Source organism: Heloderma suspectum, chromosome 3 (assembly GCF_057233095.1).
Source record: "Heloderma suspectum isolate Gila_16-S chromosome 3, 16-S_ref, whole genome shotgun sequence".
Lineage (NCBI taxonomy): Eukaryota > Metazoa > Chordata > Lepidosauria > Squamata > Helodermatidae > Heloderma > Heloderma suspectum.
The window spans coordinates 5,065,336-5,092,500 of NC_139460.1; the positions used below are offsets into that span (position 1 = coordinate 5,065,336).

The 27,165-nt window shown below is 46.3% G+C and overlaps 1 protein-coding gene across 12 annotated transcripts in view; it reads left to right on the forward strand.

The window, feature by feature from the left end:
* Positions 1-27,165, forward strand: part of LOC146349264 (maestro heat-like repeat-containing protein family member 7) — a 64,570-nt gene that overhangs the window by 6,990 nt on the left and 30,415 nt on the right. For all 12 annotated transcript variants that reach the window (XM_084842368.1, XM_084842364.1, XM_084842365.1 and 9 more), the window contains exons 2-14: positions 4,252-4,408; positions 6,755-7,011; positions 7,670-7,794; positions 9,515-9,637; positions 10,325-10,398; positions 14,183-14,327; positions 17,761-17,856; positions 20,486-20,590; positions 21,823-21,958; positions 22,885-23,000; positions 24,294-24,446; positions 24,717-24,877; positions 25,671-25,800. In XM_084842368.1, the coding sequence (XP_084698494.1) occupies positions 4,252-4,408; positions 6,755-7,011; positions 7,670-7,794; positions 9,515-9,637; positions 10,325-10,398; positions 14,183-14,327; positions 17,761-17,856; positions 20,486-20,590; positions 21,823-21,958; positions 22,885-23,000; positions 24,294-24,446; positions 24,717-24,877; positions 25,671-25,800 (1,778 nt within the window). The remainder of the gene's footprint in view (positions 1-4,251; positions 4,409-6,754; positions 7,012-7,669; positions 7,795-9,514; positions 9,638-10,324; positions 10,399-14,182; positions 14,328-17,760; positions 17,857-20,485; positions 20,591-21,822; positions 21,959-22,884; positions 23,001-24,293; positions 24,447-24,716; positions 24,878-25,670; positions 25,801-27,165) is intronic.

A 27,165-nucleotide genomic window follows, 5' to 3' on the forward strand; every position in this document is an offset into this window, starting at 1 on the left:
CAGGAATCCAAGTCAGAGCATCCCAGACAGATGGCTGAACAGTGGGTTGTTCATGGTTAACAAACCTTGGTTTGTTAGCATTGCTGAGTTCACACAGCACAAAAACCCACAGTTCAACAACAACCTAGACTCAACTCTGAGTGTGGCTTGTCGTGTTGTGTGAACCCAGTCCATAAGTCAGACCATTGGTTTATGGAGATCAGCCATTCTTCACTGATGGAGCATCTACTTTGTCTACTGAAGGCCCCAGATTCAGTGCCTGACATCTCCAATTAACAAGATCAGGTAGAAGGTGATAGAAAGACCATCCTCAGCCAGAGACCTTGTGGAGCTGCTGCCAGTCAGAGTAGTAATCAATAGCAGGCAAAGTAGCCATACAGGCCTAGTATCATCACAAAGTCTGAATGTAATGTCCATTGTTGATAAGTATTTACTATATGTTTGTCTAGCTGATATTGTCTTCTCTGCCTGTCGGTGGCTCTCCAGGGTCTCAGGAAGAGAAGAATATTTCTTCCCACTTGCTATCTGATCCTTTTAACTGGAGCTGCCAGGGATTGAACCTGCAACCTCCTGCATGCAAAGCAGATGCTCTACCACTGAGCTATGGCCCCTGACCCTGTGGTGAGACATGTTTGAATAAAAAACATGGATGGATATTTACTGGAATGCAGCATTACACAAGGGAAAAAGTTGGTGAAATCATAGAGGTACTGTTACATTGCTGGGCCTATGCCCATCAGCAAGTTAAATGGGGTTTCAGGCTTTCCCTGCCTCCTAATTTTGTTTCCCTGCCATTTGGCTAAGTGGCATTTAACAAGCTATTTTGTTGTTCAGTCATTAAGTCATGTCCGACTCTTATGATCCCATGGACCATAGCACGCCAGGCTTTCCTGTCCTCCACTCTCTCCCGGAGTGTGTTCAAGTTCATGTTCATTGCATCGGTGATGCTATCTAACCATCTCATCCTCTGCTGTCCCCTTCTCCTTTTGCCTTCAATCTTTCCCATCATCAGGGTCTTTTCCAGTGACTTTTCTCTTTGCATTAGGTGGCCAAAATATTTGAGCTTCAGCTTCAGTATCTGTCCTTCCAATGAACAGGCAGGGTTGATTTCCTTTAGGATGGACTGATTTGACCTCCTTGCAGTCCAGGGGATTCTTAAGAGTCTTCTCCAGCACCACAGTTGGAAAGCATCAATTCTTCGGCGCTCAGCCTTCCTTATAGTCCAGCTCTCACAGCCATACATTACTACTGGGAAAACCATAGCTTTGATTATACGGACATTTGTCGGCAAGGTGATGTCTCTGCTTCTTACTATGCTGTCTAGGTTTGCCATAGCTTTCCTCCCCAGGAGCAAGCGTCTTTTAATTTCATGGCTGCAGTCACCGTCTGCGGTGATCTTGGAGCCCAAGAAAATAAAATCTGTCACTGCTTCCATTTCTTCCCCTTCTATATGCCAGGAAGTGATGGGGCCAGATGCCATGATCTTAGTTTTTTTAATGTTGAGTTTCAAACCAGCTTTTGCACTCTCCTCTTTCACCCTCAACAAGAGGCTGTTTAGATCCTCTTCACTTTCTGCCATTAGGGTGGTATCGGCTGCGTCTCTGAGGTTATTGATATTTGTCCCGGCAATCTTAATTCCGACCTGTGATTCATCCAGCCCGGCATTTCTCATGATGTACTCTGCATATAAATTAGATAAGCAGGGCGACAATATACAGCCTTGTCGTACTCCTTTCCCAATTTTGAACCAATCGGTTGTTCCATGTACGGTTCTTACTGTTGCTTCTTGACAGGTTTCTCAGAAGACAGGTAAGATGGTCTGGTACTCCCATCTCTTTAAGAATTTGCCACAGTCTGTTGTGATCCACACAATCAAAGGCTGTAGCGTAGTCAGTGAAGCAGAAGTAGATGTTTTTCTGGAATTCTCTTGCTTTCTCCATGATCCAGTGAATGTTGGTTATTTGATCTCCAGTTCCTCTGCCTCTTCAAAACCCAGCTTGTACTTCTGGTAGCTCTCAGTTCACATACTGCTGAAGCCTAGCTTGTAGGATTTTGAACAAAACCTTGCTAGCATGTGAAATGAGTGCAATTGTACAGTAGTTTGAACATGCTTTGGCATTGCCCTTCTTTGGAATTGGAATGTAAACTGACCTTTTCCAGTCTTGTGGCCACTGTTGAGTGTTCCAAATTTGTTGGCATATTGAGTTCAGCACTTGAACAGCATCATCTTTTAGGATTTTAAATAGCTCAGCTGGAATACTGTCATCTCCGCTAGCTTTGTTGTTACTAATGCTTCCTAAGACCCACTTGACTTCACTCTCTAGGATGTCTGGCTCAAGTTCAGTGACCGCACCATCGTGGCTATCAGGGACATTAAGATCTTTCTTGTATAGTTCTTCTGTGTATTCTTTCCACCTCTTCTTAATCTCATCTGCTTCTGTTAGGTCCCTGCTTTCTTTGTCCTATATCATGCCCGTCTTTGCACAAAATATTCCCTTGATATCTCTGATTTTCTTGAAGAGATCTCTAGTCTTTCCCATTCTATTGTTTTCCTCGATTTCTTTGCATTGTTCATTTAAGAAGGCCTTCTTGTCTCTCCTTGCTATTCTCTGGAAATCTGCATTCAGTTGGGTATATCTTCCCCTTTCTCCCTTGCTTTTCACTTCCCTTCTTTCCTCAGCTACTTGTAAAGCCTCATCAGACAGCCACTTTGCTTTCTTGCATTTCTTTTTCTTTGGGATAGTTTTAGTTGCTGCCTCCTGTACTATGTTACAAACCTCCGACCATAGTTCCTCAGGCACTCTGTCTATCAGGTCTAATCCCTTAAATCTATTCATCACCTCCACTGTATATTCATAAGGGATATGATTTAGGTCATACCTGAACGGTTTAGTGGTTTTCCCTACATTCTTCAATTTAAGCCGAAATTTTGCAACAAGAAGCTCATGATCTGAGCCACAGTCAGCTCCAGGTCTTGTTTTTACTGACTGTATAGAGCTTCTTCATCTTTGGCTGCAAAGTACATAATCAATCTGATTTCGATATTGACCATCTGGTGATGTCTATGTGTAGAGTCGTCTCTTGTGTTGTTGGAAAAGAGTGTTTGCTATGATCAGCGTGTTCTCTTGACAAAACTCTATTAGCCTTTGCCCTGCTTCATTTTGTACACCAAGGCCATACTTGCCTGTTATTCTGGTTATTTATTGACTTCCTACTTTAGCATTCCAATCCCCTATGATGAAAAGGACATCTTTTCTTGGTGTTAGTTCGAGAGGGTGTTGTAGGTCTTCGTAGAATTGATCAACCTCAGCTTCTTCGGCCTCAGTGGTTGGGGCATAGACTTGAATTACTGTGACGTTGAATGGTTTGCCTTGGATTCGTACTGAGATCATTCTGTCGTTTTTGAGATTGTACCCCAGTACTGCTTTTCCCACCCTTTTATTGACTATGAGTGCTACACCATTTCTTCTAAGGGATTCTTGCCCACAGTAGTAGATATAATGGTCACCTGAATTAAATTCACCCATGCTTGTCCATTTTAGTTCGCTGATTCCCAAGGTGTCGATGTTCAATCTTGCCATCTCATGTTTTACCACCTCCAGCTTACCTTGATTCATTGATCTTACATCAAGGTTCCTAAACAATATTGTTCTTTACAACACCGGACTTTTTTTTCACCACCAGACACATCCACAGCTGAGTGTCCTTTCGGCTTTGGCCCAGCCGCTTCACTCTTTCTGGAGTTACTTCGAAATTCCCTCCGCTCTTCCCCAGTAGTATATTGGACACCTTCCGACCTGAGGGGCTCATCTTCCGGTGTCATATCTTTTAGCCTATTGATACTTTCCATGGGATTTTCTTGGCAAGAATACTGGGGTGGGTTGCCATTTCCTCCTCCAGTGGATCACATTTTGTCAGAACTCTCCGCCACAACCTGTCCGTCTTGGGTGGCCCTGCACGGCATAGCTCATGGCTTCACTGAGTTATGCAAGCCTCTTCACCACGACAAGGCAGTGATCCATGAAGAGGAACAAGCTATTAAAGGTAAAGGTGTCCCCAACCAGTCGTGTCTGACTCTAGGGTGCGGTGCTCATCCCCGTTTCTAAGCCAAAGAGCCAGCGCTTTCCGGAGACGCTTCCGTGGTCATGTGGCCGGCATGACTGAACACCGAGATGCACGGAACGCTGTTACCTTTCCCGCCAAGGCAATACATATTTATCTACTTGCAATTTCTTGCTTTCGAACTGCTAGGTTGGCAGGAGCTGGGACTGAAGACGGGAGCTCACTCCGTCACGCAGCACTCGGGTCTCGAACTGCTGACCTGCCGACCTTCCAGTCTGCAGTTCAGCGTCTTAACCACTAAGCCACCGCGGCACTACTGCCCATGTAAAGTCAATCTACTAAATGGGTGAGTTAATGTAATGCAGAGGGGGTAACTAGGGTAGTGGGTTAGCATGTGGTCATGCACAGACTGACGAATAAGCAAGGCTACCGTGGGCCAAAAAAGTTTGTTGAGGTTAATGTCAGCTCATATTCTGTTAGTTTATCATCAAGGCTATACATGTGTCACAGTTCCCCAGGACTGCCTAGAATCCATGTTCCTGCAAATCTGAGAATCCCATGTAGCATCTGTATGTTCTGCGGTACAAGGCAAAAGGCAGGGATTTCAGCTCGGAAGATGCTGATGGGGGAAGGGTTAAATCCCCCTCCCCCAACATTATGGTCTCAGTCCAAATCAGGGCCGTTTGCCATTTTAAAAAACTGGAGTTTTCCTGCTGTCTAGACTAAACGGGCCATCCATCCGATTCTGCGTGCTCAAAATCAAAGCAGCAAAAGTATGATAGCTTTTTGATTATGTTATTTTTTCCCCCAACAAACCCCCCTTTTCAGCCTTTTTTCAAAGGTCTGGAATGCTGGGATGGCTGTGTCGGTGAGGAATCTGGTGGAATCCCCACACATTAAAAACACTCTTATTTTTTATTTATAAATCATTTGTTAAATTTAATATCCATAATACAATAAACAATACAATTAAGAATCCAACAATAAATATAATAATAGATCATAAATATGTTCACCATCTACTCCTACATTTCCCTCCCAAAATATGAAGTTGTACCTAATACTGTGTATTAGGGTTCCTGAACAATATTATTCCAAAATGATTTTAAAAGACTGAATTTTTCTGTAATTCTGTTCTCGTATGGTCTTCCTTCTCTCATGGGATTTGTCAGTTTAGGTCCCAATCCAATGCATGTTTAGACAGAAAATCCTACAAATCCCATGCTGGCTGGGGGGGAATGCTGGGAGTTGTAGGACTTTTTTCTGTGTAAACATGCACAGGCTTGAGCCCTTAATTATATATCCCATAGACCACTGACCCATTCATCAGTTTAATGGGGAGTTATAAAGAAAATAGAATAAGGCTATAGAACATGAATCCGAGGTGCCAGATCAAAGCCCAGATCCCCATTTAGCTCTCCATGGTATAATATTCCATTGGAGGGGGGGGGGGTGCTGCAAGTTGCTAGCGGGTTAAAGCAGAACTGAACTTTGAAAGTCCTCATAAACCACTGGGCAAAAGCCTTATAAGCCCAGGGACCCCTTAACCAGGCCAACACACATCTTGGTCCTCCCTTTATTACCTGTGTGTTTTCATAGCAACTCTGCCAGACGGTTTCCGGGGTGACCCCATCTGGCTGCAATGTAAACCCTTTGGCTCAGCTGACACCCCAATAACAGGCACCAGCTGTTATTGTCGGGAGTGAATGAGGCTGAGTCTCTTGAGTTTGTCGGCTAGGAGTGAACTGGAGAAGAGCAAATCTTCTCTTAGCAGAAGAGTAAGTGCTGCTAAACTGCCACCATAGACACAGTTCCTTGGCCCTCTGTTGTGGAAGCAGAGGCTGGTCACATCATTTCAGTTCTTTTCGAAGGATGGAGCCACATCAGCATGGCCAATGATCAGGGTTTGTGGAAATTGTAGTCCAACATGTCCAGAGGGGGTACATGGTTGCCTACCCCTGAAGATTTTATCTACTCCACAGACTCTACACTGGTTTAACAGTCACTCCGTGTCCCCAAAGGCTCCTGGGAATTGTAGTTTGGAGCGGGGGTGGGGGCTAAGCTTTTCTGATAATTCTCAGCATCCTCACAAAACTGCAGTTCCCCGATTCTTTGTAGTCATGACAAGACGTCAGCATTTGAATCCACTGTTTAAAATTTCAAACATTTTCAAATGTGTTTCAATTTTGATGTTTACTTTTCAAGAGCTGAACTCTTCTTGATGAATTTTAAGGCAACAGAACTGCCAAAATCAAGAAGGATTTCCCCCCCCAAGGGCCCCTTCCTACTAATTACAACAACATCCATAATTGGGAAGATTCAAAAAACAATGTGAATTTTTGTATTTGAGATAGTACCTACCCACATCTATACACATTTGTTTTAACCAGCCTTCCCCAACCGGGCACCCTCCAGACATGCTGGACTGCAACTCCCATCACCCACAAGCTGCATGACCAGCATGGATTGTGAGTGATGGGAGTTGTTGTTCAACATGTCTGGACGGCGCCCGGTTGGGGAAGGCTGGTTAGAGAACATTAGTTATTCAGCAGATTAGAAATGTAATAAATAAAAATACATTGAAATATATATAATAATGTATGTTTTAACAGTACCAAAATAAACAGCTCCTACAGGAGAGCTCAGCTGCCTTTATTAGTGTGAACACATCCTGAGAAGCTGTTTCTTCCAGTTGCAGAATGGATTTGCAGAGCTACCTGGGAGAGGATGGTGACATTCTTGGAGGAACTCCTGCCCTTGGTTGGGAGGATTCCATTTCAGACATTTCTCATGGTAGCCCTAATGGCCTGGACACGAGCCATGGGGACATTCAGGATGAGTCAGCAGATTCTATTGCTGATGACAGTGGACCACTCCTCAGATGCCTCAAGAGAATCTACCGAAAGGTGAAGAAGGAAAAGACAAGGCGCCGTAGAACCATGAGTTCAGGTGTGTCGTTTTAATTGAGGTGTTTAATTGGTTGGTTGCTGTCTTTTTATTTTATTGTTGTGTTTTTGTGTTTTTAATGGACTTGTTTTTATGTTATGTTTTAATCTGTATTTTATTATCTGTATTTTTTTGGCAGAGAGGCAGGATCTAAATAACATACATAACTAAATAATAAAATGTTTGTGCAACCATGTGGACTAGAAACTTTGAGACTGGAAGCTGAGAGAGTCGTACACATATCTGTACATCAGATTCTGGGGCTGGACCATAGCTCAGGGGAAGAGCACTCGTTTTGCATGCAGAAGGTTTCCAGTTCGATCCCCGGCACCTCCACTTAAAAAAAGAATAAGGGAGCAGGTTATATGAAAGAGCTCTCTGTCTGAGACCCTGTACAGCTGCTGTCCCTCAGAGTAGACAGTATTAAGCTAACTTGACAAAAAGTCAGACCTGGAATTAGGCAGCTTCCTATGTTCCTAATTCTATACCAGGCGCAGGTTCTGCACATGCATGCCATGCTTGTGCAACCAGAGAACCTTTCAAGCATCCAATAAGCAAACTATCTTAGGCCCAAGCTGTTAGTTCCTTCTCAAGGGACACATTTATCCACATTGGGAGGGTAATTTAATTTCTTTCTCTCTCTCTCCCCTTGTGTTTTTAGTCCCTGATCTCTCTGCTATGGCAACGATTTGGGAGGGAAATGAGCACCCTGGTTCTGCTCAAGAGCCTGAGCTGTTGCTATCATCCTGGAGAAGCACCATGGACTATTTCAGCAGTAAAAAAGAGGTATGGGAAGTTTTCACCTGTCCTGCAAAATGTGTTATCTCGTGCTCCCAGAAACCTAAGCATGGGGTTGGCAGCTGGCAGCCCAACAGCTCAGTCTGACCCCCCACGTGCTTCCCATGTGACTCCACTCTTGATCCACAGCAGCCCCACCACCACCTTTTTGGGTCAGTGGGCACATTTGGAATTTTGATAGAGCGTTGAGTGTGCTCTCACAAAATGGCTGCATGGTAGACATGGCCAGTCGCAAAATGCCTGTTCCCCAGAAGGCTAAAAGAAAAGTCACTTGCCCAAGAACCTAAGTCCAAGGCAGAGGTGGAGCTGCTACAACACCCATTTCACAGAAAGCAAACCAATGAGGCTCAGAGACTAGTAACACAGGGGCCAGAGGCATTCTGGGAAATAAAGATGGCCCTGGCAGCTGAGACGCTCTTAGCAGAATGTCTGCTAACCAGTTTTTTTTAAATGATAATTTTAAACAAGCCAAAAAAATAAAAGGGGGGCAAGAAGCGTGGCAGGTGCTAAGAGAGGTGTCTGCAGGCACAACGTTGGAGACCCCAGTCTAAAGCATCTCCTGTCCTTCTGCACCTCAGGGCCTCTTTCTCCTGTGTCTGCTGAGAAAACAAGCAGAGGTCTCTTTCTCCCTTTCCCAGGGTGGGAAGAGCAACAGCGGCGCTGTCGGGAGGGTCCTCTGATTTTCTTCCATCCCTCGTTCCTGTGCATGAGCCAAGAGAGGTGGCAGCCAGGCTGTGCCAAAGCCTCTCCTACAGCGGGGGTTAAAAAGAGTCCTTTGCCTATGTTTTGGTTTGCAGGGAACTGAGCCAGTGGGAGGAGCCAACATGGCTGCCTTTCCAGCTCTTGCTGATATACATTAAAAATGAGCTCCCAGCAGGGACCAAATATGGGTACATCTGAGTGCTCCCATTGTCCTCATGCTGCACCACTTTTTATGCATGTTCTGGTATGAATTAGCAGAGATCAGAGAGCCTCCAGGCAGAGGGTTTTTAACTCCATGCCACATTAAATCCTAACTTTTTTTTTTTTACTTTACTCTGGACGCAAGGCTCCAGTCCTGCTCAGGACTGCTGTATGCAGGTAGTGGGGAGTTAAAGCTTCTCACCCAGCTGCTTTCGCCCCTAAATTTGGGGTATGTGGGGGATTAAAGAACAAATATACCCTATATTGGTGCCAATTGAGGGTTTGTTCCTTCTTTAGCCCCTGTGCATGTGTGTGTTTGTGGGGAATTTACAGGGGGAATTTACAGGGGAAGCGGCTGGGTGGGAAGCTTTAATCACCCCCAAACCACATGCAGTGTTCTTAATCTGGATCTGGGTCCAATAGAATTACACTAAAGTTGGCGGGGGGGGGGGGGAGTTAGGATTAACTACATGCCACGCATTTAATGTAGTGTGTCATTTAGCCTTCAGTGTCTGCTTGATGCCCACAAGAAAGCTGAGGTGTTATTGTGAAATCATCATCAATGCTTCAGTGAGAATGATTTAACTTGAATTGCATCCTGCTGGCATTTGGCTCACCTCTGCTGGTAATAATGATATACTTAACCCCACCTTCAGGTTGTGTCTTTCCAGCAAAGAGTTGGTCCTCCATCATGGCATCATCTCAAACGGGAAATTCTGCATATAGGGATGTTGAATGAAAGGGCAGGACTATGCAGTCTGCCTTTTTCTTATTCCCTCTCTCCCCTCACCCCCATTTGCTTTAGGATGACATGATGAAGAAAAGTTTTTTGAGGTTCTTATCCATACTCAGCAAGACAATCAACTGGAATAACATGACTGAATTCTTTATGGATAACTTTACGTCCGATGTTGTGGGAGCCATAACGGTGAGTTAGTTTCTTGCTTGCTGCGGAATGCTGGGAGTTATAGGACTTATTTCTGTCTAAACATGCATAATGAAGCCTTCGGGGAGGCATTTCAACCTTCTAGACTGGGGAGAAAACTGCATGAAAGCCAGGAAACCACCAAATGATGGGTGGTCAGGAGAAAGGGGGTGAGGCCAGGGGAAGGGGGCGTGGTCACCTGGAAAACTCCGGAGGGCCGGACTGGGGCCCCAAAAGGACTGGATTTGGCTTGTGGCCTTGAGGTTCCCCAGCCCTGACTTTGGCCCTTTGGATCTGGTTGCCCGGTATTCTTTTCTCCTTTTCTCCTTTTCCTTGGCTGTCTGTTGATCTCGGCCTTGGTCAGCTGGACCTCTCCCAACAACCCATGTTTCCAGTCTCAGCTTTGCCTGCCCTAGGCCTAATTCCATTCAAGACCAGATCCTGCCAAGGCTTTCCTGATGCTCCTGACATGTTGGCTAGCTCTGAAATGTGCTGTGTTTGCCCACATTGGTTGTGTGTCATTGAAGAGTTAGGGCCATCCCCCTCAGTGGATCCATGTTGGTGTGGTGTTGACATCAATCCCTAAGGATTCTTGTTTACACCTTTAGAATCACCTTGACTTCCTGAGGCTCTTTGAGAACGTAGCGGAGGATATTTCATTGGGGGGAATTTTGTCCCCCTTGTCCACAGGAGATGGTGAAGAGAGAACTTCCAGAGCCCAACCTCGTTTGCCTTCATGCCATGAGCACCATTATTGACTTGAGGTAGGTTTGCTTCTTGTTTATTCTGACTTCTGGACTGACTTTTAACTCCCAGCCCACAACAGTCAGGTCAAGTACCTTTGACCTTCCACCACTGTTGTTTGTGAAAGGAAAGTCTGCTCTACATTTGTAGCAAAGTGTTGCAATAAATGAAATGCATGATGAACAGGTGGTATTTTATATGCCATGTCTACACTAAAGGTCCTGTCTACACTAGAGATAGGGGAGGAATTCATTCAGTTTGCGTTTTAATGTAAAGTTACCCAATTTCACAACAGACTGTTTATGTGATTGTGAGAGAGCTTTGGAGGAGGGGGATAGGGCAACTGCAGGTTTTGGGAAGACAATAGATTGAGAGGCATAAAAGAGCAACAGGAAGCACCCAAGCCAAGGGGTTTTAGAGTTTGGAGTGGGGTGGAATATTAAGGAAAAGGGAGGAAAAGAGAATAATTGGAGTATGGACCACTTAGAAGGAAAACAGAAGATAGTGCAAAGATAAAAACATGAGAACATATGAAGAGCCATGCTGGATCAGACTGAAGGTCCATCTAAGCCAGAATTCTGTTCACACAGTGGCCAACCAGCTGTCGATCAGGGACCCACAAGCAGGACATGAGCGCAACAGCACCCTCCCAGCTACTCTGTGGTAGAGAGGCTGATCTTAGAGATATGGTGTATATTTTGTTCAGAAGATCAGCAATGTCATGCTTGAGTTCTTCAAAAACTCTAGGCCCGGTGATTTATTAACTTCCCATTTGTCAATAAGGTTGAGAACTTCATCTTTTGTCACTACTATTTGCCTCAGTTCCTCAGACTCCCTTCCTGAAAACATCAGTTCAGGCACAAGTAACTGTCCTGTATCTTCTGCAGTGAAGACAGCTGAAAATCATTCAGCTTCTCTGCAATTTCCTTGTCCTCCTTTATTACTCCTTTAGCTCCACTGTCTTCCAATGGCCCAACTGTCTCCCTAGCTGGTTTCCTTCTTCTGATACATTTAAATAATTCTTTATCGTGGGCCTTGATGTTGTTAGCGATATGCTCCTCAAAATGCTTTTTTGCAGTTCTTATTACTTGCTTGTATCTCTTTTGTTCCTGCCAACCTAGCAGTTCGAAAGCAAGAAATTGCAAGTAGATAAATAGGCACCGCTTCGGTGGGAAAGGTAACAGCGTTCCGTGCACCTCGGTGTTCAGTCATGCCGGCCACATGACCACGGAAGCGTCTTCGGACAGCGCTGGCTCTTCGGCTTAGAAATGGAGATGAGCACCACACCCTAGAGTCGGACACGACTGGTTGGGGACACCTTTACCTTTACCTTTATCTCTTTTGTGCAAGCTTGTGCTTCCTTTTCTTTCCTCACTTGGGCAAGACTTCCATTTTCTGAAGGAAGCATTCTTTCCTCTAATAGCTTCCATGATGCTGCTCATGAACCATGCCTGTGACTTCTTGGACTTGGTGCCACCTTTCCTAGCCTGTGGTATACCTTTTAGCTGAGCTTCTGTAATAGTGGTTTTTAGTAACCTCCAAGCATTTTGAAGGGGTTTAACCCTCCTGACTCCCCCTTTCAACTTTATTTTCACCAGTTCCCTCATTTTAGGAAGTTTCCTCTATTGAAGTCAGATGTGACTGTGGTGGACTTCCTGGGCAATTTTCCACTTAACTACATATTAGATCTGATAGCACTGTGGTCACTGCTTCCCAGTGGTTCAACAACATTTACATCTCATACTAGGTCCTGGGCAACACCGCTCCATATTGACTTGTGAAGTGAAACTTTGTTGAGCGCCTTCTCTAGAAAAAAAGGGGAGACAGAGAGGAGGAAGGGGGGTTGCTCTTTCCCCCTCTGAAATCCATGGATTTGGGTTGCTCTTTTTATCCCTTCTGTCAGGTTTTAGTAATTAAGATGAGAACAAAACAAGTTCTTCCTCAGAGATGGCTCATCTGATGTTGGAAAATGGATTATCAGGTGTCGGACACTGAGAGAAGAAAGAAGACAATGGCTTTCTTTCTCCTGGGTGATGTGAGGAAAAGGGGAAGTTGATGGGTAGTATTTTTGCATAAATATCTCTGGCTGTCACAGGTCCAGGTGAGCAGGATAGTTAAGGGGATTTGAGTGATTGGCCACCTTTGTTTAAGACAAAGAGTCATGTAGGCATGTCCTCTTATACAATTCAGGGTTTCACTACTTTAAAAAAGGTGTTCAATCCTTAGCTTTTCCTTCCTTAAGCGGGAAGATTAGAAATTAGCATAAAATAGTTCATGCTAGGTAGCTTTTCTGCTTGTAATTCTGAGGCAAGAACTGAAATTTGCAAGTGTCAACAACCAGGCATTAAGGCAATCAGAGCACAATGGCTGGCCAGGAAGTTGTTCGCAAGACGTCTGCAGATTCACTTGGGGCATGCAAAGCTTCAATATCCTAATGGAACTTATTTTTCTGCTCTTCTCCAAGACCAAAAAACCCCTACCCCTCTTTCAGATACAGGCCCCTTCTTCCCAAAACAGCAGAATTTGGGGGCGTTTTGTAACATGGACAAGTCAGTCTATTTCTGGTCAGTGCCTTCTTCACTTGTATTCATTCACAAGTCCATTCAATCATTTTCACATCGGTATGCAGGTTTTTTAAAAAAGCACAAAAAGCCACATTTATTTTCATGCTCTGTTTTCCACAACACGTGTCTTGTACACAATTTTCCATAATATATGATTTTTAATACTGTTTTTTAACCAAGAACTATATCACAAAACTTAGAGGTACGGGCAGTCCAAAGGATAACTGTGTTCCAATCTGCATATTAGTCCGGGAATTGCAACTTAGGTTGGTTCACTTTAAAAAGCAGATAAAATTTAATTCTCCCCCAACTTTACTTCTAGTTCCAGCCCCAACCTATCCTCTTCCCCAGGGCCTGAAAACTATAACTGGGAGAGTGGCAGGAGTTCCTCACCGCGTGGTGAAATTCATTTTTCTTTAACAAACGCGACTGTATGAACCCTCCTCCCTAAAAAAAAAATTGGAAATGTTAGCCATCAGAGGAAAGGCATTCACGGATGCAAGTTGTCCTGCAAATTCAGGGAAATGAGTTCCCAGTATCTCTAATTACTGGTTTGCTTGCTAATTGGCATGTCTTTATTTGTGGCAGTAATGGGCCAGAGGCACACAGGAGGTGGGGACAGGGCTGTGTTTAGAGTCATTTCCTTAGTAGTGCTGCGAGCCATTTTTTGAACAGGATGGAATTCAAATAAGGACAGCAAAGATGTAATCAGCCTCCTGCGCTCAGTGCCCTGTTTAGTATTAGGCAACCTCTATTTAAAATAGGGCTCAGAAATGGAGAATGACTGATGGCAAGAGCTCCGTGCTGTGGAAGGGAGTATACTAGGAAGATCCCTGCAGAGATCAGACAAGAGCCAAGACAACAAGAGCCCATCTAATCCAGAAATCTGTTTCCAGCAGTGGCCAACCAGATGTTTCTGGAAAGCCCACAAGCAGGGCATAAGGGCAGTGGAGGGGGTATGAACTGGCTGGGGATGATGGAAGTTGTAGTACAACCCATCTGAAAGGGGTCAGGTTGAGGAAGGCTCGTATATGAGATCTTTTAATGGTCCTTCATCTGCCGTTTTTGTGTTGGCTTTATTCTGTTGTTTAGACCTGCAGGTGCCGTATTGTTATATTCTATTGCGTGCCATTATTGTAAACTGCCTTGAGGTCATTCTGCATCAAAAATGCAGCATTGAGAAATATTATAACAAAACAAAATAAGCCAAAGCCTTACCTGTGCTTTTGGTATCTTCCAGCAAGAGGCACGTAACAAAAATGATGGGGTCCTACAAGAAGGGTATCTTACTCCGAACTTTCTTCAGGAGTGTCTTCTCCCTTTCACCTGTGAAGCCAGGACAAGAGGAAGGAGGAGCTGACGCTTCCAGTATTCAGTACACAAAGGTAGCCATGTTTTCCCCTCTGGATGGACATTATCACTTGTTTACCAGCGCTCTCTTTCTCTCTCTCTCTCTCTCTCTCATTTGGGGGCTGGATTGCTTCATGTAGATCTGGTTTCTAATCCCAGCTCATCCATGGATTAACTGGTCTTGGGTCAATCCCACAGAGTTAAGAAGAAGACCAGTGGTGTAGTGAGCCAGGGCTCACAGGGATGCAACACCAGCACTTTTTCATTAGTGGGAATGCTGACGTCATCTGCCACACATGCTCTCAGACTTCACTGTTCCCCCTAAGCTAGCTGCAGTCCTCACAGCACCTGGGGGGAAATTAATTTTCCCTGTTGTTCCCTGAGGTATTTTCATAGAATCATAGAACAGTAAGGTTCAAAGGGGCCTATAAGACCATCGAGTCCAACCCCCTGCTCAGTGCAGGAATCCAGGTCAAAGCATCCCTGACAAATGGCTGTCCAGCCTCATCTTGAACGCCTCCAGTGTGGGAGAGCCCACCGCCTCCCAAGGGAATTGGTTCCATTGTCGTATTACTCTAACGGTCCGGACGTTTTTCCTGATGTTCAGCCAGAATCTGGCTTCCTCTAACTTGAGCCCATTATTCCGTGTCCTGCACTCTGGGATGATGGAGAAGAGATCCTGTCCTTCCTCTCTGTGACAACCTTTCAAGTAGTTGAAGAGCGCTATCATATCTCCCCTCAAGTCTTCTCTTCTCCAGGCTAAACATGCCCAGTTCTTTCAGTCTCTCCTCAGGGGGCTTTGTTTCCAGTCCCTTGATCATCTTTGTTGCCCTCCTCTGAACCCTCTCGTCCAGTTTGTCTGCATCCTTCTTAAAGTGTGGTGCCCAGAACTGGACACAGTACTCCAGATGAGGCCTAACTAGTGCTGAATAGAGGGGGGAACTAGTACTCCCCGTGATTTGGAAGCTACACTTTTCTTAATGCAGCCCAAAGCAGCATTTGTGTTTTTTGCAGCCACATCACATCGTTGGCCCATATTCAGCTTGTGATCGACAACAATTCCAAGATCCTTCTCACTTGTAGTATTGTTGAGCCACGTCTCCCCCATCTTGTAACTGTGCATTTGGTTTCTTTTTCCTAAGTGCAGCACTTGGCATTTATCCCTATTAAATTTCACTCTGTTGTTTTCAGCCAAGTGCTCCAGCCTATCAAGATCACTTTGAATTCTGTTTCTGTTTTCCAGGGTATTAGCTATCCCGCCCAATTTTGTGTCATCTACCAATTTGATAAGCATTCTCTGCACCTCCTTGTCCAAGTCATTGATAAAAACGTTGATGAGCACTGGGCCCAGGACTGAGCCCTGCGGTATCCTGCTCGTTACTTCTCCCCAGTTTGAGAAGGTCCCATTGATAAGCAGTCTTTGAGTCCGATTCTGTAGCCAACTGTGGATCCACCGGATCGTTGTTTCATCTAGCCCACCTTGAGCTGGTTTGCTCATCAGGATATCATGGGGCACTTTGTCGAAAGCTTTGCTGAAGTTGAGGTATATTATGTCCACAACATTCCCACAGTCCACAAGGGAGGTGACCTGATCAAAAAATGAGATCAGATTCGTCTGGCAGGATTTGTTCTTGACAAATCTATGTTGGCTTTGAGTAATCACTGCATTGTTTTGGGGGGGAGGCTTGATCAGGAATGGGCAATTAAGACCCACAGATTTACAAAAGGCCTTCTCCTGGTGGAAGTGAAAACTGCTAGAACCATTTTGTTGATATAGATCAAGAAGGCTTCCTGAATTTTTGGAGTCTCGTTGAGGGTATGAGGGCTGTCATGATGAGTGCCTGCACTTCCAAACGACACTTCCAAAGTGTCGTTTGAAGCTGCCTTATACTGTCAGATCATTGGTCCAGCTAGCCCAGTATTGTCTACTCTCTGGTGGCAATTCTCTAGCTGAGGGCTTTTCCCAATACCTGACCATTTAACTGGAACGAACCTGGGATCTTATGCAAGCAAAGTAAGTGTTTGCCCACTAAACTATGGTCCTTCTTCAACTCCACCCAGCTGGAACTTCAGCGCTGAGCTGAGAACTACCATTGTCCATGTTGACTCTCGATGGACACCGATGGAAGTATCCCTCTATCCCAGCACCTCTGTGATGTGTGCAAATCTCCCCCCCCCCCATGGTTAGTAATTCAATCCATTTCTCAGGGTTGCATCCAGGAACAGGAACATCTAGGATGCTGATCCCAGACACATCTGGGATGTGTTGTCATGTTCACATCATGTTTCCACCTGGAGACTCAAACATGTGTTTTCCTTAAAAAGTCTGAATGTGAACTATAAATGGTATGGACCAAAGGAAATAGACTAGCTTTTTCAGAAGCATAAACTGAGAAGGTGGTGGCTAGCTATATATAAATGCAGATGGAAAGGCAAAGGAGGGGAATAGCCATGTCCCTCATACCTTTATAGCCCTGCAAAGGGTGCTGGCGTATACCGCTTGTGCAGTGCTTTGTTGATGACCTTACAAGTTGCCTTCTGCTAACCCTACAGCTAGTGTATCTTCCAAAATCAGTCTCCAGCACGGCTAATATATTAGAACTATCGTGTTTGTTTTCATTTTCCTCTGCTTTTTCCCAGGGACTTATGAGTTCCAGTTTATTTATTTTAAGCATTTTTGTCTTGCTCTTCAGCCAAAATGGCTTCCAGAGTGGTTTAAAAATATCAGAAATAAAAGTCCCTGCCCACAGGCTTACAATGTGAAAAGCATGACACAAAAGGAAAAGGGATTGGGAGGGAGGAGGAAAAAAGCAGTCTCAGGCACTGGATTCTTAGTTACAAAGGTCAACAGGTCACACAGCTGCATCTCAGCATGCTTTAGAGCAACCTGTAACATTTTTTCACTGGACACAAATTGATCTAATTGGTCTGCAAAGAACTTCCTAAATTGAAAGACTGTCTCCGAGCACCATTTTGGGTGGAAAGGCAGAATATAAAATTAATAAATAAGTAAATAAATAAAATATTGAAGATGATGGCTTCCACCATGCCATTTACCGGAAACCCCTTTCCCTCTTCTTCCCCTCCCCATCCTTTTATTTAATTCCCTGCCTGAGGAAGAGTTCTGTGAAATGCAAAAGCTAGCACACTGTTTTGTGATTTTTGCAATAAAGGCATTGTTTCATTTTCCTGGTCCGCATTCCTACATCTGTTGTTGCCCCAAGAGGCTGCTTGGGTTCTGTTCGCCCAACAGCTCCGTCCCCGCAAATGGTCGGTTTGCCCAAAGTGACCTTTTCTGAGGGACACACATTCAGTTCAAGGTCTTCAGCATTTCATTTTCCAAAGACACAGATTTTCTCCCCACTTCAGGCAGAGTCCTCGGGGTGCCCCCAGGAACCTCTCATCACAACTTCCAGACTCATTACCTCCCTGTGGCCTGAGCCGACCTTCCTTGCCATTTTTTTTCAGAGTCTCTTCATTGGGACCTACCAGACCTTCAGTGAGATGCTCCAGCAGCTGATGGTGGAAAATCCAGTTCCTTTGGAGCTGGAGAGGATCTTACAGGTAAGTGTCCTAAAAGGAGGCAAGTAATAGAGGAGGGAGATGTGAAGAACTGGGAGGAAGGCAGATTTTAGGTGCAATCCTATGGAGACACTAGCCGCCTCCAAACTCGGAGATGGCCAATTATCCAATGCAGGACGGGTGGAGTACAAAGGGCATCCTTTCCTCCATGCTCCGGCTGCCCTGCACATTTTGGCTGTCTAGCCAGGGTGTGTCGGAGCAGGGGGCGGGGAGCCCGGACGGCGCACAGGAAGCATCGTAGCAATGCTTCCACGGTCCCCTCCCTGCCCCCAGAGACAACCCCTTTCCAGCTGCTCTTATGAGTGCAGAGATGGGGACGAACCGCGCCGCCTATGAGGCACTGGGGGACAGGGCAGGGAGCCAGGTTTCTGGGAGCCAAGCTTGGAGTGCTGGCTCCGAGCTCAGTTCCCAGAAACTGAAAAATCTTTGTCTGCATCCTTCTTAAAGTGTGGTGCCCAGAACTGGACAGAGTACTCCAGATGAGGCCTAACCAATGCTGAGTGCTGAATAGAGGGGAACTAGTACTTCCTGGGATTTGGATTAATATACTTCTATTAATGCAGCCCAAAATAGCATTTGCTCTTTTTGCAGCCACATCACATTGTTGGCTCGTATTCAGCTCTTTGTTCCTTTTAGCATCCCTCGCTAACCTTAATTTGTTCTCAGCTTTGGCCTTCCTGACGCCATCCCTGCAATTCTGTGCTACCTGCCTGTACTCTTCCTTTCTAGCTTGGCCTTCCGTCCAGTTCCTATATGTGTTGTTCTTTGTTTTCAGGTCCTCTCTAAGCTTTTTGTGAAGCCACATTGGCTTCTTCCATTGTCTTCCACCTTTATTTCTTGTTGGAATTATTTGCAATTGTGCCTTTAGAATTTCCTTTTTAAAGACCTTTTAAAAAACCCATCTTGGACTCTTTTTCTCACTAGCGTCACTTGCCATGGGACCTTAGTTATTCTTCTGAGTTTATTAAAATTGGCTTTCCTAAAATCCAGTGTGCAAGTTTGGCTATACCTGGCTTTTGCTTCCTTTAGAACCAAGGACTCAAGTATAACATGGTCACTTTCCCCCAGAGTTCCTGTAACTGCTACTTTATCCACTAAGTCATCTCTGTTGGTTAGGATCAAGTCAAGGACAGCTGATCCTCGAGTTCCTTCCTCCACTTTCTGTAGGAGGAAGTTATCAGCAACACAAGTCAGGAATTTCCTGGAGGGGCCATTTTTGCAGAATTTGTCTCCCAACAAATCTCGGGGAAATTGAAGTCCCCCATTACTACTACATCTTGCTTCCTTGAAACACTGGGAATTTGCTTTTCAAAAGTTTCATCCTCATCTTCTCTTTGATTGGGTGGCCAGTAGTAGACTCCAGCCACCATGTTCCTTTTATTCTTTGCTCCATTTACTTTAACCCAGATGCTCTTGATGGGGCTACCAAGCTCATCCTCCTGTATTTCTGTGCGGAGATATGTATTTTTAACATATGGTGCAACTCCACCTCCCTTTCTGTTCCTTCTGTTCTTTTTGAACAAGTTATATCCTTCAATTGCTGAATTCCAGTCATGGGAGTCATCCCACCAAGTTTCAGTTACACCTATCAAGTCATAATTTCCCTCCCGTATTAAGAGTTCAGGTTCGTTCTGTTTGTTTCCAATACTCTGGGCATTAGTGTATAGACATCGAAGACCATGTGCTTCATGGTCTGCCTTTCTTCCTACATTTTTTGAAGACTCTTATTGGGTGCTATTAGAGCTGTTCCCTCCGTTGTGGTGCATGAGCCTTCGTCCACTGTTACCCCCAACTTTATGTCTCCCTTCCCCGTAGGATTCAGTTTAAAGCCCTCCTAATGAAGTTCTTCATGCTGTGGCCAAACACATTCTTCCCATGCTATGTGAGATGCAACCCGTCCCTTGCCAGCAGCCCATCTTCCAGGAAGTATAGCCCGTGGTCCCAGAACCCAAATCTCTCTCGTCGGCACAACCTTCGTAGCCAGTCATTCACCCGGAGTATTTTCCCTTTCTATCCCTCCAACAACTAATACTCTTCTCTTCTTCTTGTTGTAGACCTTGGTTTCATTGCCTCTGCATGACTGACCTTCAGCCTCTTGTTCGCTCTCCTGCAGGGTCCACTGTGATTCTTCCTTGGCAGGCTGTCCTCCAGTCTCATTCTCAAGTACCTGAAAACGGTTCCATAGTTCCACTGCTCCCACTGGTGCAGAGTGGCATCTAGTTCTTGTACTCCTAACTGTCTCTTTTTCCCAAGGAGTATCCTCTATCCTTTAGAAGTAAGCAGAACATGCCTCTGCTTGACAATGCTAAGAAGGAAACAGGATTGGATCTTCAGCCATTTCTTTCCCTGGCCCTGCCTCCTGTGCCAAACAGTGAAAAACTCTTATCTCTGATCAGCAGCTGATCGGAAATAAGAGCTTTTCCTTGCTCAGCACTGAAAAAGGCTCCCTTAGCAGAGGGGAGCACTGATCTCCGATCAGCAGCTGATCAGAAATAAGAGTTTTCCCCTCCATGGCAAACGGGGGTGGGGTGTTCGGGGAAGAAGAGGGTATATATACTGTATATCTGAAATCCCAGGTCCTCTTAATTGTGTGTTTTTTCCTCCCTGATAGCTTATGGCTCCTTGGCTGCAGTCCTCCGAGGTCGACCTGCGCGAGAGGGCCATATGGAGTAGCGCTTCGTTGCTCAACTTTGTGGCCAGCAAATTACAGCTGGATGTGAGTAGCCTTTGACCCCACCCACCCCCAGGCCATAAATCCATGCATTTGCTGATGCTGGAAAGAGGGGCCAAGAATTCAGTGGACAAGCACTTGCTTTGCACGCAAAAGGTCCTCAGCAAGGGCTGCCACAAGGGACCTCCGCCTGAGCCCCTGGAGAGGAACTGCCAGTCAGAGTAGCTGGTAATGCGCTGGATGGACAAATAGTCTGACCTAGTCCAAAGCAGCTATGCAGGATTCCTTGGGGCAAAGCCCTGGAGATGGGTCCTCATGCTACTGGGAAATGGAATCCTGCCCATGCCACAGGCAGAACTGAAGGAGTTTCTCCACCCCCAGTTTAACCCTTTCCTCCCCTGCCATGATCTTGACAAAAATCCCCCTCACCCCACACACCTCTGCAGCTGCTGTTAAGCCCCAGGGAGCCAGTGTGGCATAGTGGCTAGAGTGTTGGACTGGGAGTCGGGAAATCCGGGTTCTAGTCCCCACTCGGCCAGGGAAGTTCACTGGGTGACTTTGGGCCAGTCACAGACTCTCAGCCCAACCTACCTCACAGGGTTGTTGTGAGGATAAAATGGAGAGGAGGAGGTTAATGTAAGCCACCTCGGGCTCCTTGGAGGAGAACAAAGGCGGGATATAAATGCAATCAATCATTCAATGGAAGCTTTCTTCCAGGGGCTGATAGCAGGCCTGGGGGTGGTGGGATTTTTGATAGGATCACAGAAGGGGAGGCAAGCCCTCCCCTCATCAAGATGTCAGCTAAGCAAAAAGAGGTTTAGCTTCAGCCAAGCGCAGATGTGGGGGGGACATGACATGGCGAGGGACCACATGAGACTTCAGACCTTTGGTCAGAAGGTTCAAATGCTTTCAATGTGGTACGAGTTTGGCAGGGCGGGGGGAGACATCGCCTCCTAAGCAGAGCTCTGAACATTGGGAGATCATCAGACGCAGGGCCAATGGCACCACCTCCTGAGTCCCTGCCTAAATATCCACAGTGAATGCTGTGTTCACTGCCCGGGGATCCCTTGTGCACGAAGGGTGGTTTATGCATTTTAGAAATAGAATTAAAAAATCCTGCCAGAAGCTGCCCGTCTGTGTGCACCGTGGATGCCATCTGGGCAGAAATGGGGGACCCCATTTCGAGACTCGCGGTGCTCCCTGACACCCTGCCGAAACAGCTCTCTCTTGCGCCCTGAACGCTGCCACTGACTCTCGCACCTCTTTCATCCTGCCAGACGATGTCCAAATTCTCCCGGCTCGGCCATCTGGTCGCAGTGCTGGGGATCTGCTGCGGGGACCCCGTCAAGTCGATCAGCTCCAAGGCGGCCAAGAGCATCCACCTCCTCCTCGCCATTGTGCTGGGCCAAAAGAGTGAGAGACTCACGCTGCGCTCACCGTTAGGACCCTGTGCAAAGTGGGAGGATCCCGGAGCAACTTTTGCTCTCTTGCTCCCTTCCTTCCTGGCTTCCACTAGTGGGGAGAGCGTTCAGGAACAGGGGCCACATTTTGGGGAGGTTCAATTTTCATTGCAAACATTATTTCTGGAAGTGCAAAAATCCATATGTGGCTATTGATAGATTTATCCTCTGTGAATATCCTCTAAGGCACAATCCTGTGCATGTTTAGACAGAAAAAAGTCTGGCTGGGGCATGCTGGGCATTGTAGGACTTCTTCTTGTCTAAACATGCATAGGATTGCACTCTAAGAAGAAGGGTCATAGCTCAGTGCTTTGCATGCTGGAAGTCCCAGGTTCAACCCCAGACAAAGCTGGAGAAAACCCCTTGAGAATTGTTGCCTGTTAGCATAGGCAATGCAGAGCTAGAAGAAACAAGGGTACGACTTGTAGTGAAATAGATTTTTATGCGATCTAATCTAGTAACCATCAGCTTATTTAATGGGCTTCTCTGATGAGCAAAATTGCTATGAGGAGCAGGTTTGGAGGGTCGGACTTTATAGGGTCTGGTGAACAGGAATTTGCTTCTTGGGATCAGCTGACAGGGCCGGTCCTGCAGCCTAAAAAGTGTCTTCAGAGCTCTGCATTCAGTCTGCTGGACTTCCAGTGGTGGAAACAGAGCGCAGGGGATGCTGGAGGTAAGACACCCAAAGCTTGCTCCTCAAAGTCCTGGTCTGAGACACCCAGTGGCAACTTACATATCCACGTTATGAGTGTAACGTAGCTCGTGGAGTATCTGTTTAATAGGTCCAATAACTCTGTGCGGAGATGGTTGCTGTGTAGACGGGTATGCGCTAGAGAATACTAAAGTGCTGTTGTTGTTTTCAATTCTGGTGTGCGTTAGTTGCAAGGCTGGACGATAAGAGCACCCATACGGAAGCCATCAAACAGAAGCACAAAGAATTCTTGGAATCTTGGAATCCTCTGGTGTTTCTCAAAAACCCCTCCAGAGTTGCAGAGGTAATTGGGACGGACAGACACACAGACACACCCCATTGGCTCTAATGGGGGCTTAACAGAAAATGAGTGAAATGTTGGTCATTATAAGGAACAGGACGTATATATCTGGAGTGGAGGTAGGCAGGCACTCTCTATAACATCTGGCTGGGAATAGGGGGGAAGAGGCGCCCCTTCACCTACTGCAGCCCCAAGCTGTGAAGGGCTCTGTAGATTAACACCAGCACTTTGAAATGGTCCCAGAAATGAATCAGGAACCAGTGAAGGTGATGCAATCCCGGCATAATATGATCATAACACCCAGTTCCAGTCAATACACTAGACACCATATTTTGCCCTAATTGAAGTTTCCGGGCCATCTTCAGGGGGCATCCCACATACAACACATTGCAGTAGTCTAACATGAGTAACAAAACTAATGTTAATGAATACATAATGGAATGAATGCAATTTGCACAAATGAAATATGTGCTGTTTTTAAAAACAAAGAATGGCTTTGCCAACAAACATTTTTCGCACAACCCTAGTTTATTCACACAAACATCCTGGAGGGTTTTCCTCTTGTTTTGTTTTACAATACTGCTTCTACATTTGTAGTATTCTGTCACTTGCAGGGGGGATGATTAAAGTTTATGTGCAGGCTTTATCTCAGAGCCAACCAAAGTCCAGACCTGCAGCCATTTTTAATTGAGAAAAGCCGTAGGGCATAATCCTACACATGTTTAGACAGAAAACAGACCTACGGCTCCCACCATTCCCCAGTTTCAAGTTAATTCTTTCCCAGACATAAAGAACTTTGCAAATTTTGCTAAATTCTTATCAAAGCCGAACTGAAATGAAATCTTCATCCACCTGCGCCAGCCAAATTCAATAGGTACTGCTATTCCCAGCATGGAGTGGACCGTGATGTACCTGCCTGTCATGTAGCTTTTAAAAATGAGGAGCCTTGTCAGAAAAAAGGAGGTGGCAACCCCAATTCAGCACTAACATGGCTGAACACGCAGGGATTCAAAGCCAGGCTTTTAAGAGCAAACCACTCCAAGCCCTCGGCCTGAATGGACACATCGGTTACTTCAGTTTCTCTCATGTTTGAGTAGTTTTAATCCGAAGCTCTTTTTGTCCTGAATATGGAGAAGTCTGCACGTTTTGGTAAGTTCTCATCAAAACCAAACTGAAATTCTCACCCATCCCTAGCTGCGGGCCTCTCAAATGAAGAAGTGGCCTGGGCCGCCGTCTCTGCCAGTCATACCAGTGGCATCGGCACAAAGCCTTTCCCTTGCTTTGTCTGTGCTCCAGGTCTTTGGCGTCTACTTCAGCCCAAGAGAGAAGACGGACTTCATTCTGACCGCACTGGACGGCCTGACAGAGCATTGCAGCAGCGCCTGTTGCGCAACCACCGAGGGACTTCTGGCCAGCATAGCAAGGAACTGTGGTGCTGAAATAGAGAAGGTGCGGGTGTTCTGAGAGCAGGTGGGAATTCTGAGGTCTGAGAGCAGCAGAATTCTGCGGTCTGAGAGTAGCAGAATTCTGCTGAGGACCTTGACATCTGGTTGTGGGTGGATTCCTTTGTAGCCACTGATTCTCGCCTAGGATCTAGTCCTTCCCAGCTCTTCACAATATCCTCCCTACAGGTGACTGCAAACTACACAGACTCGTCTCTCACCTGAGACGGTGGCCGAAGGTCTGCTCCATTCCAACCTGTTCGACCCTTCCCTCCAGGTGTCTGACATTGTGGATGGGATCTGCAGCCGGCTGGACCTGATCCACCGGCCCAGCGCCAGGAGGCTGGTGATGAAGTTGGTGGGCTTGTTGGCTGGCAGGACCGAGCACTTGGACACAGTCATCTCAAGTCTTCTGGAACACTCCTTCCCAACGGACAGGTGCTGAGCTCCTCCCCACATCTCTACTGTGACAACTGAACTTGTCCGCCAAGACTGTGTCTACACACAATGTCAAGTGCTTCTGATCTGGTGCCTTAAGCTGTAATCCTAAACATACATACTTAGGAGGAAGCAAGTGACATGGAACTTGGTGGGACCTTCTTCTGAGTAAACCTGTTCCGGATTGAGGTGTTAGGATGTAACCAAAAGCGCAGGAGTCACTGCCTAAAATAAGCTTGTGTGATGGGAAATGGGGGTTATGAACAAAGAGGCGCACCAGCTCTCCTGGGGTCCCTGTCCAGCCCTCTGCGGTTCCCCAGATGGCTATACCCCCTTCTTCATGCCCTATCCCCTGACCACCAATGGTTTGCAGGTTTCCCCCCCATTCTAAAGGGTTGCAATGTCTCTCCCAATGCTTATTTACTGCCAGTGAAAGCCTTAAAGTATGCCCCACCCCTTTTGCCTTTGGCACTGCCCACAAATGGAATGCAACCCCCCCCCCAAGCTTCTCCAAAATGGAATTTGGCCCTCGGGCTGAAAGAAGTGGGGCACCCCTCCTCCGCACCCCGTCACCCTTACAGTTCAAAAGCTCTCCCTGAAGTCCCACGGACATGTTTTTGGTCTGCCATTAAGGCATCGTACTTATTATTTGGAGGGACCATTTTTAAAAAATCAGGTGCATCAGACAAAGTCCCCATGTTCAGAGAGACTTGAGTGTCAGGCCCGAAATTCCATGCACAATCTGGAAGGTGCTCAGTCATTGAGGGTTGTCCCACCTGTCTCACTTTTGCAGCCATTCGTCGGAGCTGTGGCAGTCCCTCTCGACTGAGGAGGTAGTTGAAGAACGGCTGATGGAGAACCTGCTTGGCAGGCTGAAGAATCACCACAGTACGGAGCTGCAGAGCTCCTCTGTATCAGTTGCTGTGAGTTGGGCCTCCCTTCTCTTTGGAGAAAACTGAGCTACAGGTCCCTGTCTTATGTATGGGGCTGGAAGTGGGCAATACAGAGGGTGTGTCACTCTAAGATGCTGTCACATTGGCGATGAGTCCTGGTTTCTCCAAGCGAGCTCTGGTCTCAAAAGAATAAGAGTACATCTCTCTTCAGGCTGGTATACTGCCATGCAGGACCAAACTATATCTGGTGCTCTTCCAATCCCTGCAATCCCACATGCTTTATCTGATGTTGGTTCACCCATTTATACCACTCTCGTGTATTTGATTAATTCTGAATGGAGATGTATCAGTAAACTGAACGGCCTTATTCCCAAAACATAGAGATTGGGGAAATGACTCTCAGTCATTTCTGGACAGAATCAAATGACAAGACAGTAAAAGGAGGGAGGGAGATCTATTTTTTCACTTCAGCTGTTTTATTATTTACAAAAATAGAATTACACCCCTTCTAAAAAAAATAATAATCAAAACATTAAAAGAATAAAAACGAGCGATGCCGTTAACGGGGGGAACAGCCCGTCACTATCTGTGAAGTCTCGTTGCCTCCTAAAGTCACAGTGTGCTTCTTGGCCACGGTGGGACCAGCACGGCTCATCCAGCCTGTTCTGCTGGACCTGTATGCTGAGCCTGCAGAACGAGAGGGAGGGCAAGCACCGAGGCTGGACTCGGCCTTTCCTCCACACGAGGGTAAAAGGATAAGCTGCTACCCACTTCTCCCCCCGCCCTCACCCAGCTGCCTCTCCCTGCGTGGGGGACATACCCCATGGAGGATGCAAAGGCGACATCACTGGAGAGTGAGGGCTGATGGTGGGGTGGCAGCAACTTGGGAAAATGGCGCCGTCCTAGAGTGATGGCTGCTTTCAGAGACCACTGCACAATGCGACCGCCTGGCACTGTCTGAGAGGCGCGTCCCTACAGTGGTGCAGCAAGGTAATTTTAGATCTTGAATGGTCTGGGGGGGGCCCTTTAGACAGCCATGTGCATGGCTTCAGTTGTGAGGCACACAACTAGCCGTCCTCTTCTCCTCAGTCCCCTCCCCTAACCACCATTTCATGCTTTACAATGGCTTCTGCGTTCCTGGCATGTTAGAACAACAACAACAACACTGTTGGCCAACCCTGATAAAAAAAGGGGGAAACTCTGAGCATGTGCAGTTTTGCATTTTAAACTCAGTTAAACCACAGCACCATCTGTGGTCATTTGGGGGCCTCTGGACTTTAGCCCCACAGTCCAGCCAGCTGCCTCACTGCTCCTCTGTCCTGACCATTATAAGAGGCAGCAGCCACTGAGAGCGGGACAAGAGGGACCATAATTTGGACAAAGTCTTCCCCAAGA